Source organism: Labeo rohita, chromosome 21 (assembly GCF_022985175.1).
Source record: "Labeo rohita strain BAU-BD-2019 chromosome 21, IGBB_LRoh.1.0, whole genome shotgun sequence".
Lineage (NCBI taxonomy): Eukaryota > Metazoa > Chordata > Actinopteri > Cypriniformes > Cyprinidae > Labeo > Labeo rohita.
Genome location: NC_066889.1, coordinates 27,787,523 through 27,806,903, shown reverse-complemented (window position 1 = coordinate 27,806,903; position 19,381 = coordinate 27,787,523). Strand labels below are relative to the sequence as shown.

At 28.8% G+C, this 19,381-nt stretch overlaps 1 protein-coding gene across 1 annotated transcript in view; it reads right to left on the bottom strand.

Moving 5' to 3' along the window:
• Positions 1 to 19,381, bottom strand: part of notch1a (notch receptor 1a) — a 38,533-nt gene that overhangs the window by 10,586 nt on the left and 8,566 nt on the right. Inside the window, exons 3-20 of the mRNA XM_051092483.1 lie at positions 16,223 to 16,485; positions 15,800 to 16,138; positions 14,308 to 14,430; positions 13,965 to 14,198; positions 12,439 to 12,594; positions 12,174 to 12,359; positions 11,984 to 12,097; positions 11,768 to 11,881; positions 10,303 to 10,536; positions 10,105 to 10,215; positions 6,188 to 6,526; positions 4,603 to 4,716; positions 2,877 to 2,996; positions 2,641 to 2,793; positions 2,298 to 2,526; positions 2,008 to 2,209; positions 1,521 to 1,674; positions 10 to 194 (exon numbers count right to left, since the gene is read on the bottom strand). Of these exons, the coding sequence (XP_050948440.1) occupies positions 10 to 194; positions 1,521 to 1,674; positions 2,008 to 2,209; positions 2,298 to 2,526; positions 2,641 to 2,793; positions 2,877 to 2,996; positions 4,603 to 4,716; positions 6,188 to 6,526; positions 10,105 to 10,215; positions 10,303 to 10,536; positions 11,768 to 11,881; positions 11,984 to 12,097; positions 12,174 to 12,359; positions 12,439 to 12,594; positions 13,965 to 14,198; positions 14,308 to 14,430; positions 15,800 to 16,138; positions 16,223 to 16,485 (3,370 nt within the window). The remainder of the gene's footprint in view (positions 1 to 9; positions 195 to 1,520; positions 1,675 to 2,007; positions 2,210 to 2,297; positions 2,527 to 2,640; positions 2,794 to 2,876; positions 2,997 to 4,602; positions 4,717 to 6,187; positions 6,527 to 10,104; positions 10,216 to 10,302; positions 10,537 to 11,767; positions 11,882 to 11,983; positions 12,098 to 12,173; positions 12,360 to 12,438; positions 12,595 to 13,964; positions 14,199 to 14,307; positions 14,431 to 15,799; positions 16,139 to 16,222; positions 16,486 to 19,381) is intronic.

Here is a 19,381-nt window from a genome sequence, read left to right as displayed (position 1 = left end):
TTTTGATACCTCACAGCTGTATCCTCCCAGGTAATCGGTGCAGGTGGCTCCGTTCTGGCAGGGGTTCGGCATACACTCGTCCACCTGCTCCTGACAGTAGCTGCCCGTGTATCCGGCCTGACATCTGCACAGGTGTGTGTTACCCACGTCTACACACTGACCCGCGTTACGACACAGAACGGCCACTGACATTCCTGAGAAAAAGAGAGACAGCTAGATTAATATGTGCAAATTATTAACATTTAAAATGGCAACCATTTTTTTTAGCTCGTTTGTAGTGCCGTCAAACAATTTATCGTGATTAATCACATCTAAAATAAGTTTTTGCTTACATAATACATGTGTGTTTACTGTGTATATTTGTTATGCATGTATAAATACACACACACAGTATATATTTTGAAAATATTTCCATGTATATATTTATATTTACATAATTTATATTATATATGTACATATTTATTATATATAAAACATAACATTGTTCATATGCATACATGCATGTGTGTGTGTGTATTTATATCTACATAATTAACATGCACGGTAAACACACGCATTACAAAAACTTTTATTTTTGATGCGATTAATCACAATTAATCATTTGACAGCACCAAATACACAGTCTAACCAGGGTCAGAAATTAATAAGATCACCAAAAGTGTTAAACATTTTTCAAATTGTGGTCAGATTTTGGTTTTACATTTATTTCATTTTTTTAATCTGTTATCTGATAATTAATATCATTTAAAACAGATTCAAAAACGTTTTGTCAGTCTAACTCCTTTGAGCTAAAATACATACTTAATGTAACCCTGAAATTTTGAGTTAATATTTCAATAATTTATGCATTAAAAAAAAATCCAAATGATCACATTTTTTATTACTTTTCAATATTTGTAATTTCGGACAAATAAATACATTTTTTAAAAGTTTATAAAAATAGGTTTATATACAAACTAAAATAAATAAATAAATAAATGCTTTAAAAAGTGTGACCCTTGACTGAAATTAGAGAATCATAAACATGCAAAAAAAATATATATATAATTTTTTAAATCAGAAATTACAAATATTGAGAAAAGTAATCAAAGATGTAAGAATTTTGATTTTAAGAAATATCTAAATTCACATAAAATATATTAGTTTTTTTATCTGCTATCTAACATTTAATTTATTTTTAAATGGGTATTCTTGAAATTTCTCACTGATGTTTTAAGTTAATATTTCAATAATTTAATAATAATTTAAAAACACAATGTCAATTAATGGTCACATGACAAGCTGGTAATAATATTTAATTTTAATTGACATTTTTTATTAATAACTTAAAATTTTTTATTTATTTATGAATGCTGATTATTTAAAATTCTTTAATTATTTTAAATTGACATTATTTATTAGATTCATTTTTAACTCTTTAATCAACCCCTGTAGTTAATTCACAAAAAATATTCTATTCTGGGTCTATTAAGTTACAACTTCAGTAGAAAATTAGTAATCTTATTATAATTGATTGTTACCTTGCTGCTTGGCGGCGACCTCACAGCTGACACTGGGGACGTCGCAGTAGATGCCCGTCCAGCCGCTGGCGCACTGACAGTTAAAAGACGCCCCCTCCTGCCAACATGAGCCGCCGTTCTTACAAGGGGAAGAATCACACCAGCGCACCAGACCCTGAAACACAAACATGAGGAAATAAATAAAGTACCAAATATATCAACATAAATAAAAATATACTACTAAAATAAAAAAAAAAAAAAAAAAAAAAGTAAATATATATATATATATATATATATATATTTATTATTTAATTTATTTATATTTTTTATTATTCAAATGTATTAAAATAAAATAAAATAAATATTTTTTTAAAATAATAAATATAAATAATATTTAAATATATTTATATAAATATAAAAAAAATTATATATTTTTTCTCTAGACTCATTTACTGATTTATCACGTTGTTTAGAGAGGAAAAATAGCGTTTGTGTTGTGTTTGTGTACCTGGCAGTTGAGTCCGGTGTATCCGTGTGGACAGGTGCATTTGTAGGTGCCGTATCCATCCTGACAGGTGCCTCCGTTTTGACACGGCCGTGAGTCGCACTCGTTAACATCATGCTGGCAGTAATTCCCGGTAAATCCCGGCAAACACACGCATGAGAACGTGTTTATGCCATCCACGCATGTTCCGCCGTTAAAACACGAGCTGGGGAGGAGAAACAGCACACATTGAGATTGCTTGTATGCAAATGAAAAAGAAATCAATGCATTTTAATTTTAAAAATGTCACGTACCTCTCAGTGCAGTCAGGTGTGTTGATCTCACAGTTGATGCCGCTGAATCCTACAGGGCAGCTGCAGGTGTAGCTGTTGACGCAGTCGGTGCAGTTCCCTCCGTTTCGGCAGGGGGCGCTCACACACTCGTCTATGTCCTCTGTGCAGCGCTCACCACGGAAGCCAGCCAAACACACACACACAAAGCCGTTCACACGGTCCTGACACACACCACCATTACTGCACGGATCTGAGAGGGAGAAGACATACAGTTATGGCCATATTCAGTCTTTACTTTCAATAAGGAATGTTTTTATTTTTAAAGAAATGCTGTCTGGGTTTGTGCATGTTCTGCTTGTCTTACTTGGTGCGCAGTCGTCGATGTCGTTCTGGCACAGATCTCCGGTGAATCCCGGGTTGCAGCGGCACTTATATCCTCCACGCAGGTTCTCACACACTCCTCCATTAGTGCAAGGATTCCTCACACACTCGTTGATGTCCACCTCACACGTCTGACCTGTAGAGAGACGACAGGGGTTATGATGATGATCATGACATGTAGAGAATGTGAAATGCACATGAACTCAAATACACTCCTACCTTGCCATCCAGTAGGACAAGCGCAAGAGAAGCTCTGGAAATCTTCAGATTCACGACAAACGCCTCCGTTTTTACAAGGACGTGGAGCGCAGGGAGCCAGAACGTTCTCACAGACTTCACCTGAGACACACACATGAGAATATGTAAAAATGGACACAAAAATTACATGCAGGCCAGGATTACTATTGTCAACTCCAACTAAAAACATGTCTATAAAATAACATTCACTGATATAAAATAAAACTTTTTTTATTTCTTTTTTATTTTTGTTCAACCTGAAGTATCAGTTTTAATTTATTTTCAGTTTAATTTGGTTAGATATATTAAGAACTAATAAAATAACAACTTATAAAAATATATATTTCAAATATAAAAAACTAATGTATGAAATAAAATGACTAAAACTTTAAAATAAAGTAAAAAAAAAAATAAAAAAATTGAAATACTAAAAAAAAAAAAACCAGATGAAAAAATGACTAAAACCTTAATTAAAACAGAATAAATTACTAGAACTTTAAATATATAAAAACTGATTATATTATATTTAATATTAAATATAAATTATATATTATATATAAATTATATTACATTTAAATCAAAATTAATTCAAATTACACCAAAAACGTTTAATATAAAAAAAGACAAAAAAAGATGACAAAAACTAAACTAAAATGACTAAAACTTTAAAATTAAAAAGAATTTTTTTGATTCACATGATTCTAAAAATAAAAAAAAGACAAAAACAAAACCAAAGGACTAAAACAGAATAAATTACTAAAAACTTTGAATATATAAAATAGAAAATAATATATATTTAAATAAAAATAATTTAAATGATAGTAATTTAAATGATAGTAAAAAAAGTAATTCAAATGATAAATTACAAAACTTTAAATATATATATAAAAAAAATGAAAATATAAAAAAGAAATTATATTTAAATAAAAAATAATTCAAATTATCCGAAAAAAAACAACTTTTAATATATTTAAAAAAAGCTAATTTAGAAATTTACAAAAACTAAACTAAAAAGTATTAAAATTTTGACATTATTAATGCAACTTTAAATATATATATAAAAAATTAAGAAATACATTATAGATAATTTATATAATTAAAAATTATATTTAAATAATTAATTAAGATAATACTACAAACAATACAACATCCTTATTACACTTTTAACATAAAATAGAAACGTAAAAACCAGTTCAAAAAAATGAATAAGAACTGTAGGAAATAAATATTAAAATAATAGTGATATACGCAGAACAAAAAAAAAAAAAAAAAAAAAAAAAAAAAAAAAAAAAAATCTCTAAAAAGCATATTGTGCACCCTTTAAATGTTTATGAAATATTTTGCCTAACTTGTTTAAATCCAGGTTTTTCCTTAAAATCAATGCAGAAAATGAGCAAAAAGCCAATCTTTCAGTCTTGCTCTTCTATTGCCTCATTTTTCCAGCTCGGTTCCTGCAGCCACTTCCTTATCTGTTTCCAGGGTGACCTGCCGTAGCAGGAAGTCACTTGGCGTTTCCTTCTATTGTCAATTCTTTGCCTCAACAGGAAACAGGAAGGGGCCAAACAGGAAACTAACCTATTCGAGTAGCCACCCTCGACACAGTGCTGTTATTTCATGTCTCCAGACACTCTTATGCACACCTCTGCAAAGCTTGGCGTTTCAAAACAAAAAAGCAGCTGTACAATGGCTGTTACGTGTGTGTTTGTACCTGTGTAGGGCAGCATGCAGTTGCACTTGAATCCGGCCACATCGTCAATGCAGGTGCCCTGGTTTAGGCAGGGGTTGGACGCACACTCGTTAATGTTAGTCTGGCAGTTTGGACCTAAATATAACAAAACACACAAAGTCAAATCATTGCAATCACAAAATGCAGAAATAAAGTTGGGAAATACATGCTTTTGGGTGTGTAGCATTGCAGTACGACTGCATTGTGACATACTTAGTTTACTCTATTATACGCAAAGTTTATGTTCCCACACACACACACAAAAACGGCTGTTTTGCCTTCGCATTCAATGCTATTTCTTGTAGAAAAGGTGTAAAAAAAAATCATTTTATTTGTATTTTAAAAAAAATTAAATATTACTGTATTTTTATTTAATTTATTTTTGAATTTTTTTTTATGCCTAAAAAGCATGCATGCATGCATTTATACTTCAAAGTGCACCGGAAATATTATTAAAACTATGAAAAAAAGGCATATAATTTATGCAGTCAAACAACTATATGTGCAAAACAACTGTAATAACAAAATACTTTTAAGTGCATCAAGACTTATTTTATTTTAATAATGTTTAAAAAAAAAGTTTTAATTTAATTGTATTTGTTTTATTTTATTTTAAAGTTTGTCATTAAGGTTGTCATTTTTAATTGTTTTTTTGTTGTTTTTACTTCGTAATTTTAAAGTTTCAATAATTTGAGTTTTTGTCGTTTTTTTGTTTACTTTTTTTTTGTATCATCATCATATTTAAATATAAATTATAATATAATATTTTTTATATATATTTAAAGTTTTAGTAATTTATCCTGTTTTAATTAAGATTTTAGCCATTTTTGTTTTATTTTATTTTATTTTTTACATTTTTAATCCAAAAATATGCATGCATACTTCAGAAGTCCACTGAAAACATTATTCAATCAAGGCATAAATGTTTCTTTTGTATCATTTGAATTACTTTTTATTTAAATAGAATTTATAATATAACTTTAACATTGAGTTTTTTATATATTTAAAGCTTTAGTAATTTATTCAGTTTTAATCAAGATTTGAGTAATTTTTTATTTTATTTTATATTTATTTTATAGTTTATTTTATATATTATGAGTTTTATTTATTACGAGTTTTATTTAATAATAAAATTAATTTTTAATTTTTAATTTATTATTATTACTGACATTTTTAGATTGCATTTTAGAATTATATTTTTCTCTTTAATTTTGCAGCAAAATTAAGCAAAAAAAAAAAAAAAGCTAACTACATTTTAAAAATTGCATAAAATTGAGCACACACCCTGTTCCAATTTGCATGCAAGCATTAGCTCAGTTAATCGTCTTACATTTCCATCTATGTAGACTTTGCATTTAATGCAATTTTTAGTAGAAAAAGCTTCTAAACTTTAGGATGGTTAAATGTGAACCATCACAAACTCCCCCTCTTATGTACTGCAAAGGATTGTGGCCAGTAAAGCATGCATACTTTGAAAATCCACTGTAAATAGTATGCAAATGCATTAGAACGAATCTTCCATACTATTTTGGAAGTATAGTATGTAATTGGGGACACAGCGTCTTACCGCTGAAGCCGGCTCTGCAGGTGCACACGTAGCCGCTGGTCATGTCCTTACAGGTGCCTCCGTTCACACACGGGTTGGACAGACACTCGTTGATGTTGATGTCACAGTTGCGTCCCGTCCAGCCGGCCTCGCACATGCATCTGTAGCTGTTGATCTGGTCCAGGCAGTTCCCGTGGATACAAGGGTTGCTGGCGCACTCGTTGTGTTTGGAGAGGCAGGTGGCGTCACGGAAACCCTCCGGACAGAGACAGGTGAAGGTGTTGACACCGTCGATGCAGGTGCCGCCGTTGTGACACGGGTTTAACGCGCAGTCGTCAATGTTGATGTTACACATGGAACCTGGGAGAAATAACAATACAACATTTTTGTGAGTGCAACTGAATCAGCGGGAAATAATATAGGATGAATTTGATTGAATTCTGAAAGATGCATTAATGCTTACCAAGACTGCATTTATTTGATCAAAAATACAGTTAAAACTGTGAAATATTATTAGAATTTAAAATAACCATTTTCTATTTGAATAAATTTAAAAATGAAATTTATTTCTGGGATCAAAGTTGAATTTTCAGCATCGTTACTTCAGTCTTCAATGTCACATGATCCTTCAGAAATCATTCTAATTCACTGATTTGCTGCATATTTAACATTTAAATTTAGATTCAAATTTTGAATTTTTGATAAATGGAACGTTTAAAAGAACACAATTTATTTGAAATACAATAATTCCATTTATTTTAAATAATACAATTTGTAAAAAGTAAATATTATACAATGTAATATAATACAGAATTTTTTTACATTTTAATGAAATTTAAAAAAAAAAAAAAAAAAAGTTTACTTTTTTAGTTTTTACATTAAAAGTTACTTAACTTACGTAATTACTGAAACTTTACATAAAAACTGAAAATATATTTTTAAAAAATAACTCAAATAATACTAAAAATATTTTAATAAACAATTTCTAAAGTTACAAAGAACAAGTTAAACTAGAAAAAAACTAATTCAATACATTAATAAAAACAATAGAAAATGATTTTTAATTTTTGATGAAGAGACTGTTTAAAAGAACACCATTTATTTGAAATAACACAATAATACTTTAATAATATAACAAACATTTTTAAAAGTTTACATTTAAAGGTTGTAATTTGTAAAAGTTAGATTATCATATTTTAAAATAAAAAATGCAAGTGATTCTAAAATAGAAAAAAAAAAACTATTTAAAAGAATAAATTACTAAAACTTTATATAAAAACTGAAAATAAAATTTAAAATATTAATTATATTTAAATAAAATTATTTAAATGATACTAAAAACATTAATAAAACTTCTAAAAAAGTTACAAAGATTACAAAATTACAAAACTTTTAACATAAAACTGAAAACTTTCAAAATATTAATAAAAACAATTTAAAAAATTATTTTCAAATTGACTTATAGAACGTTTAAAAGAACACCATTTATATATAACAATAATGCAATAATACCATTTCATAATAACAATAATACCCAATAATATATAATCATTTTAATCATTTCAATTAATTTGTTTTGTACATTTCAAAAGTTACATGCAGAAAACTTTTAAAATGTACAAAAAAAAAAAAAATTAAAATTATAAAAATGATTAAAAGTTGACAATATATGACAAATTTTGACCTCAAAAGCAAGAGGTTAAAACTGATGTTAGGTTGTTTCTAAGTTCAATATCACATTATCCTTATAATAATAAACAACTTAAAGGCCACATATTTGATTCATATTGCATCTATACAGATGGAGAAAAGCCTGTCAATCATTTTCCTCACTGCCCATCTGCATCTGCAACCCGAAGTTTGTAACGTACAACAATCAATAAGTGAAAATGCATAGTAAAGGAATGTTCCTTAGGACTCAGATGTGTGTTCTTTGTCTGCCTTTGTGCGTGTGTGTGTTTGTGGGCCCCCATCCCAAATCTCCAGCCCTGCTCTGAACGCACAAAGGATTTCCTCCACCCTCTTGTGCTCTTTCATTCGCCCTTTCTTTCTGTCTTTCAGAGCCGCTCACACACCCCTCACACACTCGCGGGGGGGAGGCAGGTCCTACAGAGGGTTGTTTGCAGATACAAAAGGACAGACCCTATTTCACACACGGTCGAACAACAATTACCCCCTCGACACACACACACACACACACACACACACACACACACACACACACACACACACACACACACACACACACACACACACACACACACACATCCCTCCTCTGTAGGGTAATGGGTAACTGTTTGATTCTACTAACAATGGGACTTTATTGCAGTTTCTCTCACACACGCTGAACGGAGTACAATACTTAGTACAATACGTATAGTGCTGCTCAAAAAGTGTTCAGGTCATGCTTAAAAAAAAAAAAAACACACCTGTTCACTTGCAACACCCATAGATTGCTTACTAAGAAAAAAAAGCATGCTGGAAAACATGCATTCAATGCAAAAAATAAATAAAATTGATGTTCAAAAAGTGAACTTTCCTACTTTTATGTGCACAAAGGATTGTGGGCAATATGAGCCCTTAATAAAATAAAGTTGCAATGACAATTTCTGTACTTAAAGATTTAAGTATGACAATATCAGGACATACTAGGCTAAAAATAAATAAATAAATAATACAGAGGAAATGAAAGTAAATAAATAAATAAATAAATAAAAAAAAAAAACAAAAAAAAAAAAAAAAATACAAAAAAAAATAAGATATAATAAATAAATATATAAGATAAAATCAATAAAATAATTTGCAAAATAAACGAATTAAATAAAATTAAAAAGCAAACTAAAATAAAACATTAAATCAAAAACTTAAATTAAGAATTTAAAGGAAGTTTAGAAATGTTTTCTTGGCAGCTAACTGCAATAAAATAAGTTGAAGTATGAAAATTACTATACAAATAAATTAAAAACAAACTAAAGGATTACTTAATAATACATAAATATAATTTATATTATTTATGAATATAATGTAATATTTAAAAATATTTATTTTTCTGCATTCAAATATCACTATCCAACCAATTTAATTAGCTCTAAATTCTTTATTACTTAACTCTAGGTTCATGCATATAAAAATACTGTTGCAGCTTTGCATTTCGTGCTATTTTAGTAGAAAAAGTTGTATAATTGAGGCTGAAAAAGTAAATGTTCTCCTTTTTACATCAAGGATTTTAGGCAATTTCAGCCCTTAAAATAAAGTATATAGCAAAGGTTAAACAATAAGGTACTTAAATGATATAAAAATACTTTATATACCCAATATATATTTCTTAAGTTTTGTGCTCATGCATATGCATGGTGTTTTGGCTTTGCATTCAGTGCTATTTTAGTAAAAAAAAAAAAAAAAAAAAAAAAAAAAAAGAAAAGGTTGTAAAACTGCAAAATCATTGCTCAATAAAATAAAGCTGCAATTAAAATCAAGCTGAATTAATACGCTTAATTTATTTTTTTTTTTACTTGTGTTCATGCATATAAAAAAACGTCTGTTTTTGCTTTGCATTAAATGTTATTTTAGTAGAACTTTAGGTTGAAAATGAGATTTTGTGCAATTTCAGCCCTAAACAAAAAAAAAGTTTTTAATTGTGTGCTTATGTTTTATTATAGGTATAAAAACAATACGACACTTGTTGCCCGCTGCTCTCCTGTATTCGCAGTATAGCATGGCCTATTGTACCTTTTCCTTAAATGCAACACACAAAGGGTCAGTCTTGTGATCATTTGGGCCGTGGCATTAATGTAAAGCACACCTGTGTGAGTGTGTGTCCCAGTTGGAAAGGCAGTCTCTGTCCTAAGTCATATCTGTTATCTGATACACAAGCTCTGCACTTCGCTGGCCACCTGTTCACCTGTTCTCACACACACACAGATGCTGCTCTGACTCACCTGTGTATCCGGGTTCACACACACACTCGTAGCCATTGATCTTGTCGATGCATCTTCCGTAGTCACATGGTTTACTTTTGCAGTCGTCAATGTTTATCTCGCAATTCATTCCTGCGGAGGCAATCACGACACGATTATGTCATTGTAAACTCACTGTGACATTTCGCATTAGTGTTTCTATGTGCGTGGATGTGTTACCTGTGGTTCCTTTAGGACAGGTACAGGTGTACGCATTCTCTCTGTCCTGGCAGGTGCCTCCGTTTCGGCAGGGTTGGCTCAGGCACTCGTTTATGTTGGTCTCACACAGGCGGCCGGTGTATCCTGGACGGCAATCGCAGGTGAAAGCGGCCACGCCGTCCCGACACACGCCGTAGTGACAAGGGCTTGATGCGCACTCGTTGATATCCAGCTCACAGTGAGCGCCAGCAAAACCTGCAAAGATACATTTGAAAAGCCAAATTTCAAATTTAGAATGTTGGCAGTGATGCTCATTTCATATGCGAAGAGGATAGCCAATCATAGTACAGTAAAAGCCTGTTCAATTCTAAGGATCAGAAAGAAGGTGGAATATTGTGAAAATGTTTTGTGGTGCTAAAAAAAAAATAAAGCAAATAAATAAACAAATAAATGAATATTTAAAAAAAAGGGAAAAATTCAAATAAATTAAGAAAAAAAATAACAACAGAAAAACAAAAAGATACAATAATAAAAATTAAATTAAACAAAAAGCAAAATACATATTAAAAAACTCAAAAATAAAATAAAATAAGTTCAAGTATGAAAATTACTATAAAACTTAATTATATAATTACTTAATAAATAATAAAATACAATAGAATTGTATCATTAATGATTAAATTAAGATAAAATAACAGGAAAAAATAAAATAAATAAAATAAACAAAAATAAGTTAAAATATGTAAATTGCTACAAAAATAAATGAAATAAAAATAAAGAATTACTTAAAATAAAACAAACAATAAAAAAAATAAAATTAAATAAATTATGATGAAACAACAGAAAAATAAAAATAAGATAAAATAATAAAATAAAATTAAATAGCAAAATAAATATTAGAAACTCAAAACTTAAAGGAAGTTTAGAAATGCTGCCTTGGCAAATAACTAAAGTAAAATAAGATTAAATAAATTAAGATTAAAAAATAAGATTAAAAAAAAAATAATACAATTAAATTAAACAAAAAGCAAAATAGATATTAGAAACCCAAAACTTACAATAAAATAAAATAAAAATAAGAAGTTTAGAAATGCTGCCTTGCAAAATAACTGAAATAAAACAAGTTGAAGTATGACAATTATTATGAAATAAATTCAATTAAAATTAGTTAAAGAATTACTTCATAATAAATAAAAAATAAAATACAACGGAAGATAAAGATTATGTATGAAAATAACAAAATGAAATCATAATACATAAAAATGAAATTAATTTAAAAAAAAAAATAGAAGATAAATAATTCTAAAATAACAATTCTTAAGATACAGTTACAAAAAACATTCTAAAATCTAAAGGTTCAAAAGAAAGTGGAATATTTGAATCAAACCTAATGTCAAAATGTTTTGGGTGTAAGAAAATATCACAACTAATATTATAAATTGACTTGAAAATGCAAAAGCACTGAATATGACTTAAAATTGTGTACCTGGAGTGCACTCGCAAGTGTATTTGTTGGGTCCGTCTGTGCATTTAGCGCCATTTTTACAGGGTGTGCTGGCGCACTCGTCCACATCAACCTGACACAGATTCCCAGAGAACCCTGCAGGGAAAAGCATGCCAAGATTATGTTGATTGCTCACCCATAATGTATCTTCATGACTACTTGTTCAGCTCAGATGTCTAAATATAATGCTATGTTCACCTTTAGGGCATTCGCAGTGGAATGAGTTGATCTTGTCGATGCATTTCCCGTTGTTAAGGCAAGGCTGTGATGCGCAGTCGTCGGCGTTGATTTGACAAAACACACCCTCGTAACCTACACACCAAAACAGTCGGTCAGAACAACAGTAATGATGTGCTTTTGATGCAGGTCAAAGGTCAAAGACTCATACCTGGCATGCAGATGCAGTGGAATCCACCGATCTGGTCGAGGCAGGTGGCGTCGTTCTGGCACGGGTTCGACTTGCACTCGTTGACGTCCATTTCGCAGCGCGGCCCTTCGTAACCTTGGAGACACTTGCACTGGAAGGAGCCTTTAGTGTTGAGACACCGTCCGCCATGCTCGCATGGGTTTGCGCCTGAAATGCAAACAGTATTGTAGTGCAAAAGTCGTATTGCATTTAATATTCTTTCTAATCGATCATGTGTTATTCCTACCGAGCGAGCACTCGTCGATGTCTTGGTTGCAGGCTGATCCCGTGTATCCGGGTGGACAGGTGCAGATGGCTTTTCCGTTTACTGGGTTCGTGTCGCAGTTTGAGCCCTTCTGACATGGATTACTGATGCAGGCGTCGTCAAGATGACACAGAAGGCCTGTGGGTAACAGTTTTGTTATTGTTAAAACTGTTAAAAATCAGTTTTGGTTACTAAAATTAAGCTGAAATAAAAATAAAATATAAGAACTATGGTTTTTGTAGACAGAAATGAAATAAAATGCAATTTAAGTACAAATAATGGCCATAAAATGAACTAAACTGAACTAAAGTAAAATATGAATGTATGCTAGAAAATAAAAATAAAATGCAATTAAAATATATACAATTAACTAAAATGAACTTAACTAAAAGAAAATAATAAACTAAACAAATTAAACAACTGAAACATAAATAATGCCTATAAAATAAACGAATCTGAACTTAACTAAAAAATAATAATAATAATAATAATAATAATAATAATAATAATAAAAATAATATAAAAGTTATTGGTTTCATAGACAGAAATAAAACAACTGAAATATAAATGGCCATAAACTAAACTGAACTTAACTAAAAAAAATAAAAAAATAAAAAAAATAAAACAACCAAAATATAAATAATAAAGACAACCAAAAATAAAAAATAAATAAATATGAATAATAAAATAAACTAAAACAAAATAAAAAAATAAAAAAATAATCTGAACTTAACTAAAAAATAAAATAAAATAATATAAAATAAAAACTATTGGTTTCATACATAAACTAAATGATAAAAAATTTTTTTATAAAATATTAAAGCTATTGGTTTCATAGACAGAAATGAATCACAATTGAAATATAAATCAACCCGATAAAATAAACTAAACTGAGCTTAACTAAAAAATAAAATAAAATAAAATAAATAAAATATAAAATATATAAAATATAAAATAAATTAATTAATTAAATAAATACAAATAAAAAATTAAATAAAAATATATTAAAGTTATTAAAGCTATTGGTTTCATAGATAGAGATAAAACACAAATTAAATATAAAAAACGCTCATAAACTAAGCTTAGTTTAACTAAAATAATAGAAAATATAAAATATTTAAAATAATGATTGTTTTCATAGACAAGTGAAATAAACTAAAAACAAACTGAACTTAAAAAAACAAAAAACAAAACAATAATTCAATAAAATAAGATACAATAAGAAAATCTTAATCTAAACTCAGAAAACTTGAACTGTAGAAATGTTGCCTTGGCAAGTAAAATAAAATAATATGTTAAAATTAAAATGAAATAAGTAGAGGTATGAAAATGACTAAAACTGAATAAAAAAAGACAAAAAGCCCATAATAAAATTGCTAAAACAAATTAAAAGTTAAAAATCAAAATATTAATAAATACTATAACAGCATAGTACTAAAATAACACTGGTGTATAAACAAATTAGTAAGAAAATTATGTCAAAATGGAAAAAGCGCAAACAGACGTACCTGTGCGTCCGTGTGGACACTCGCAGATGAAAGATGCCACTCTGTCGTGGCAGGTGGCACCTTGTGAACAGGCGGCACTGGCGCAGTCGTCGATGTTCTCGCTGCAGTCGTCGCCCGTCCAGCCGTTCACGCACACGCAGTGAAACCCACCGATGGTGTTGTGACACGTCCCTCCGTTCTGACAGGCGTTAGGTGACAGTTCGCACTCGTCCACGTCCTCCGTACAGTACTGACCTGAAGGAAGAAGAGGTCACAGGTCACATGTGAGGTGCATGCAAACTATTTATTGCACTGTATTATTATTATTATTATTATTACTGTAGCGGAGTATAAAAAGTAGTACCGGTCCAGTGTTTGTCGCAATGGCAGTTGTAGGTGTTGACGCCATCGATGCACCTGCCTCCATTCTCACAGGCATGCTGGGTGCAGTCGTCAACATTATGCTCACACGTTTGACCCGTGAACCCTGCGACAGACAAATGATTTACGTTCAATACACATCAAAGAGTCTGAGGTCGTATACGGATCATGTTTATGTGCTCGGGTGAGTAACTGAGTCATCCAGGTCACTCATTGAGATTAAATATAAACTAAGATAAAGCGCCGCATCCAGATGAACTGTTAATAAATAACCGTGCACATGTGGGGTTAGTAACGTATGCTAAGACAAAAGCTATTGTTTTTGAAGACAGGAATGAAATAAAACCAGTTTGAAATACAAACAATGGTAATAAAATGAGCTAAATTTGAAAATGTTACATTTTATTGGTTCATTTATTTATTCCTTTATTCATTCATTTATCAAATTTATTCATTTACAAAAATTATTCATTCTTTCATTCATATAATTGATTCATTCATTCAATCATAAAAATAATTGACTCATTTATAAAAATATTTAGTAATTAATTGATAACAAATATTAATACATACTTAAAAATCGTAGTTACATTATTATTTATTAATTTAATTACATTTATTCATTTATTTATATAAATTCATTTATTCATTGAATTATTTGTAATTTATTCATTCATCCATTCAAACTGATTTATTTGTTTACAAAAAAATTATTTGTAAAAAAAAAAAAAAATTGTATTCATATTTATTCATATAATACATTATACATTTTGTTTACACAAAAATTCAGTCATTTATTAAAAAAAAAAAAGTACATTTATTCATTAATTTATATAAATAAATCATTTATTTAATGAATTGTTTATAAAAATGTATTAATTCATCCATTCATATATAAAATTGATTTATTCATTAATAAAAAAATTATATTTTTATTGATAATTTATTCATTCATTTTATTAATTCATTTTTATTTACACAAATTATTCAGTAATTTATAAAAACTGTACATTTATTCATTCAATGACAAATATTTAATTTATTCACTGAATTATTTATAAAATCTATTCATTCTTTTATTTATAAAAATGATTAATTCATTCATAAAAAATACAGATTTATTTTTATTCAAAACTTATATTTATTCATTCATTTTTATTTATAATAATTTATATTTTATAATAATTTATTCCTTCATTAAGTATTTATTTATAAACTAATTCATAAAAAGCACAAAAAATATATATATTTAAATATAATAAATCATTTAAAAATATTTATTTTACATTTTTTTAAAGTTCTTTTATTTATTCACTTATAAAACTATTCATTCATTTATTTTTTTTAAATATATAAAATTAATTATTATTGATAATAATTATTATTGTCCTATATTTATTTATTTGTGTTTTTTTCCCATTCATTGAAAATGTATTTAGTCAAATTTAAAGGGAAATACAAATAAACACACTGACCTGGCAGACACGTGCAGGCATAGGTGGTGTCACTGGTCTGTAAACAGGTCCCTCCGTTCCTGCAAGGCGAAGGGTGGCACGGGTGGTACAGGCGCTCACAGTGCGTCCCGGCGTACTCAGGTGGGCAGCGGCACAGGTACGAGCCCACCTCATTAATACAGTTGCCTCCGTTCCGGCAGGGGGAGGGCGAGAGGGCGCACTCATTCACGTCTTGCCGACACGTCTGTCCGTGGAAGTTAGGAGGGCAGGTGCAGATGTAGTGCGACTCGAACGCTGAACACTGTCCTCCGTTGGCACAGGGGTTCGATGCACATGGGTCGGCCTGCTGGCATGTTTTACCTGCGGAAACACAGAGGTTAACTTTATCATCGTGCAACCCTTGAGGAAGAGCATCTAATTTTGGTGATGTATTTGCAGGCGTACCTGACCATCCAGGTGGGCAGCGGCAGGTAAAGGTCTCTAGCGTGAGCAGAGAGCACGTTCCACCGTTTCGGCACGGGGAGCCCATGCAGGCGTGATTGACGGGCGTCAGACAGAGCGGGCCGCTGTATCCCAACACGCAGTCGCAGGTCGGCTCCACGTCATTGCCTTGCGTCCGTGCGCGACACACGCCTCCGTTACGACACGGCGAATGGCTGCACGGGTTCGGGAACTGACACTGGGGGCCGACGAAGTCTGCAGGACACCTGAAGGAACACAAAATATGGATTAGTTAACAATTTTCAAAGAAAATGGTCTTAAAAAGCAGACGAATGAGAGAAAACAGTCAAATGAATAATTGGGGGAACATATATATATATATATATATATAAATAAAGGACAAAGCAAAAAACACAGATTATATTATATTGTATTATATTACTATATGTCTTTATTTATGTTTTTATTTTTAGTTTTAAATATTTAAAAAATTTACATACATTCATAAATGTACATTTATACGTATTTACAAAGTCTGCAAGACACCCAAAAATTTTATATAAATACAACAAATAAATAAATAAATTATATATATATATATATATATATATATATATATATATATATATATATATATATATATATATATATATATATATATATATATATATATATATATATATATATATTATATATATATATATATATATATATATATATATATTCTTATAAACATGTATTTTATATATTTTATGTATTTATATATATAATAAAAAAAAAAAAATACACACACACAAAACACAGATTATATTATATTTACTTATTTCTTTTTTTTTATTTTATTTTATTATTATTATTTTTTTTTTTTTAGGGTTATGGTCATGGTAATTGGTATTATAAAATGTATATATTTATATACGATCATAAATTCATATTTATATGCATTTATGAAGTCTGAACGACTTATATTATATTATATTTTATAGATTTAGATTTTATAGAATACAATATAAAAATATTCATAGATCTTTCATATTTTTCATTCATATATATTAAAAAGTTTTTTTTTTTTAGGACAAACTAAAAAAACCAACACAGATTATATTGTATTATACTATCATAATTTTTTACTTTTTTAAAAAATATAATACAATATAATATAAATTCATATATTTATAGATTATATTATATTGTATTATATAATGTTATTATAATGTATTATATATTTTTTTTGCATTAAATATAATATAATACAATATAATATTTATATGCATTTACGTTTGCAGGCCACCGCAAGAAACACAAAACACACAAAAATTATAACAATTAATTAACAATAGGTTGACAACAAATTTGTCTTAGAAATGAGCTAAATATGACAAAACCTACAAGTGAAAAAAAAAAAAACTAACATTTTAGGAGTAGAAATTTCTTTTAGGGTTGTGATCATGAATGTACAAATTAATTAGTCATGACATTTGTCATTAATTGAAAACCTTCAAGTAAAAATTTTTACTTTTTTTACATTTTAGAAATGCATGTTTCTTTTAGAGTTCAATTCACGGTAATTCGTTTTAAATAACCAAAGCAGAAATCTATGATATGTTCTCACTTAGATGGCCAAGTAGACGTATGCGTGTGTGCATGCCATATATAAAACAGTGTGTGAAAGAAAGACACTGTTCAAACTCATCTAAATTCCTCAGGGCGATCAGAAGCCCACACAGTGTCACATGCTCTGTCTCTCGCTCTCGCTCATATGAACACATACGAACACATCAAATGACACGTCTGAACGCTTTCTTCAACAGCCACCAAAGGTCATTTCAAAAAGTGAAGCTGACAGTAGGATATATTAAATAATGCAGTGTGTTTTATTCATGCACCTGTGTGTTTGTGAGCTGCAGCAGGTGTGTGCATAAATAAGGGCAGCTGTGCCGCTGGCCCCTCCCACTACACTCTGTCCCTCCCCCAAAGCCTGTTGCCATGGCGAGTGGCATAAGGTCACTAAGGCAGCTCCCAAGAGGGGATCAAACTCCACCCCCCAAAACTCCTGCTGCTGATATCTCACTTTTATCAGCACACAATCTCCATTGGCATGATTTGATCTCATCCATATTCATCATTTTCAGTTTTCATTTCTTCGTTGTACTTATCGTAAGTCGGTATTAAACATATCACAACCTGGGCTGAATATATCAAAAAATTAGTGTTTCTTTAATGTTTCATTTTTGAAGCTCAAATTTGAAATGAATCTCAAATTTGTAAATTTATACGTTACATTTGGCTCTTAATATATAGAATTTATTTTCAAAATGTAGTGCATTGTGTTTATGAATTCAATGTACTTTAAAATTAAAGAAAAAAAATGAGGGAAAAAAATTATATATATTTTTTTTAATATAATACATTTTTATTTCATAAGAAATATTTTAAAATATATAATAAAGTGTATATTATACATATGAATACAAACATTTATATAATAAATATAATAGGGTATATATTTTAAAAAAATATGCATTTTATGAATTCAGTGCTCTTTAAAAGTAAAGATAAAATGAAAAACAAATTAACAATATATATATAAATTTATATATAAATAAAAAGAGTATATTATAATATATTCTATGTTATAACAAAAAAAGTTTTAAAATGTATAATAAAGTATATTATACATATACATACATACATACACACATACATATATAAACAAATATAACAGGTTTTATGTTTTAAAAAATGTAAAAATAATAATAATAGTATATTTTAATATATTTTCTTTTATAATAAAAATGATTTTAAAATATATAACAGTGTATTATACACATAAATACATAAATATAGGTTTTATATTTAAATATAATAATAATAGTATATTTTATTATATATTTCTATTTTATAATAAAGTATTTTAAAATATACAATAAAGTGTATATTATACATATAAATACATGCATGTATAAATGAAATATATATTATGTTTTTATATTAAACAAATCTATAATAATAATAATAATAATAATAATAATAATAATAATAATAATAGTATATTGTAATATATTTTTATTTTAATCAAATGTAAAAATATATAATAAAGTGTATATTACACGTAAGTACATAAATGTATAAATATAATAGGTTTAATATTTTACAAAGAAT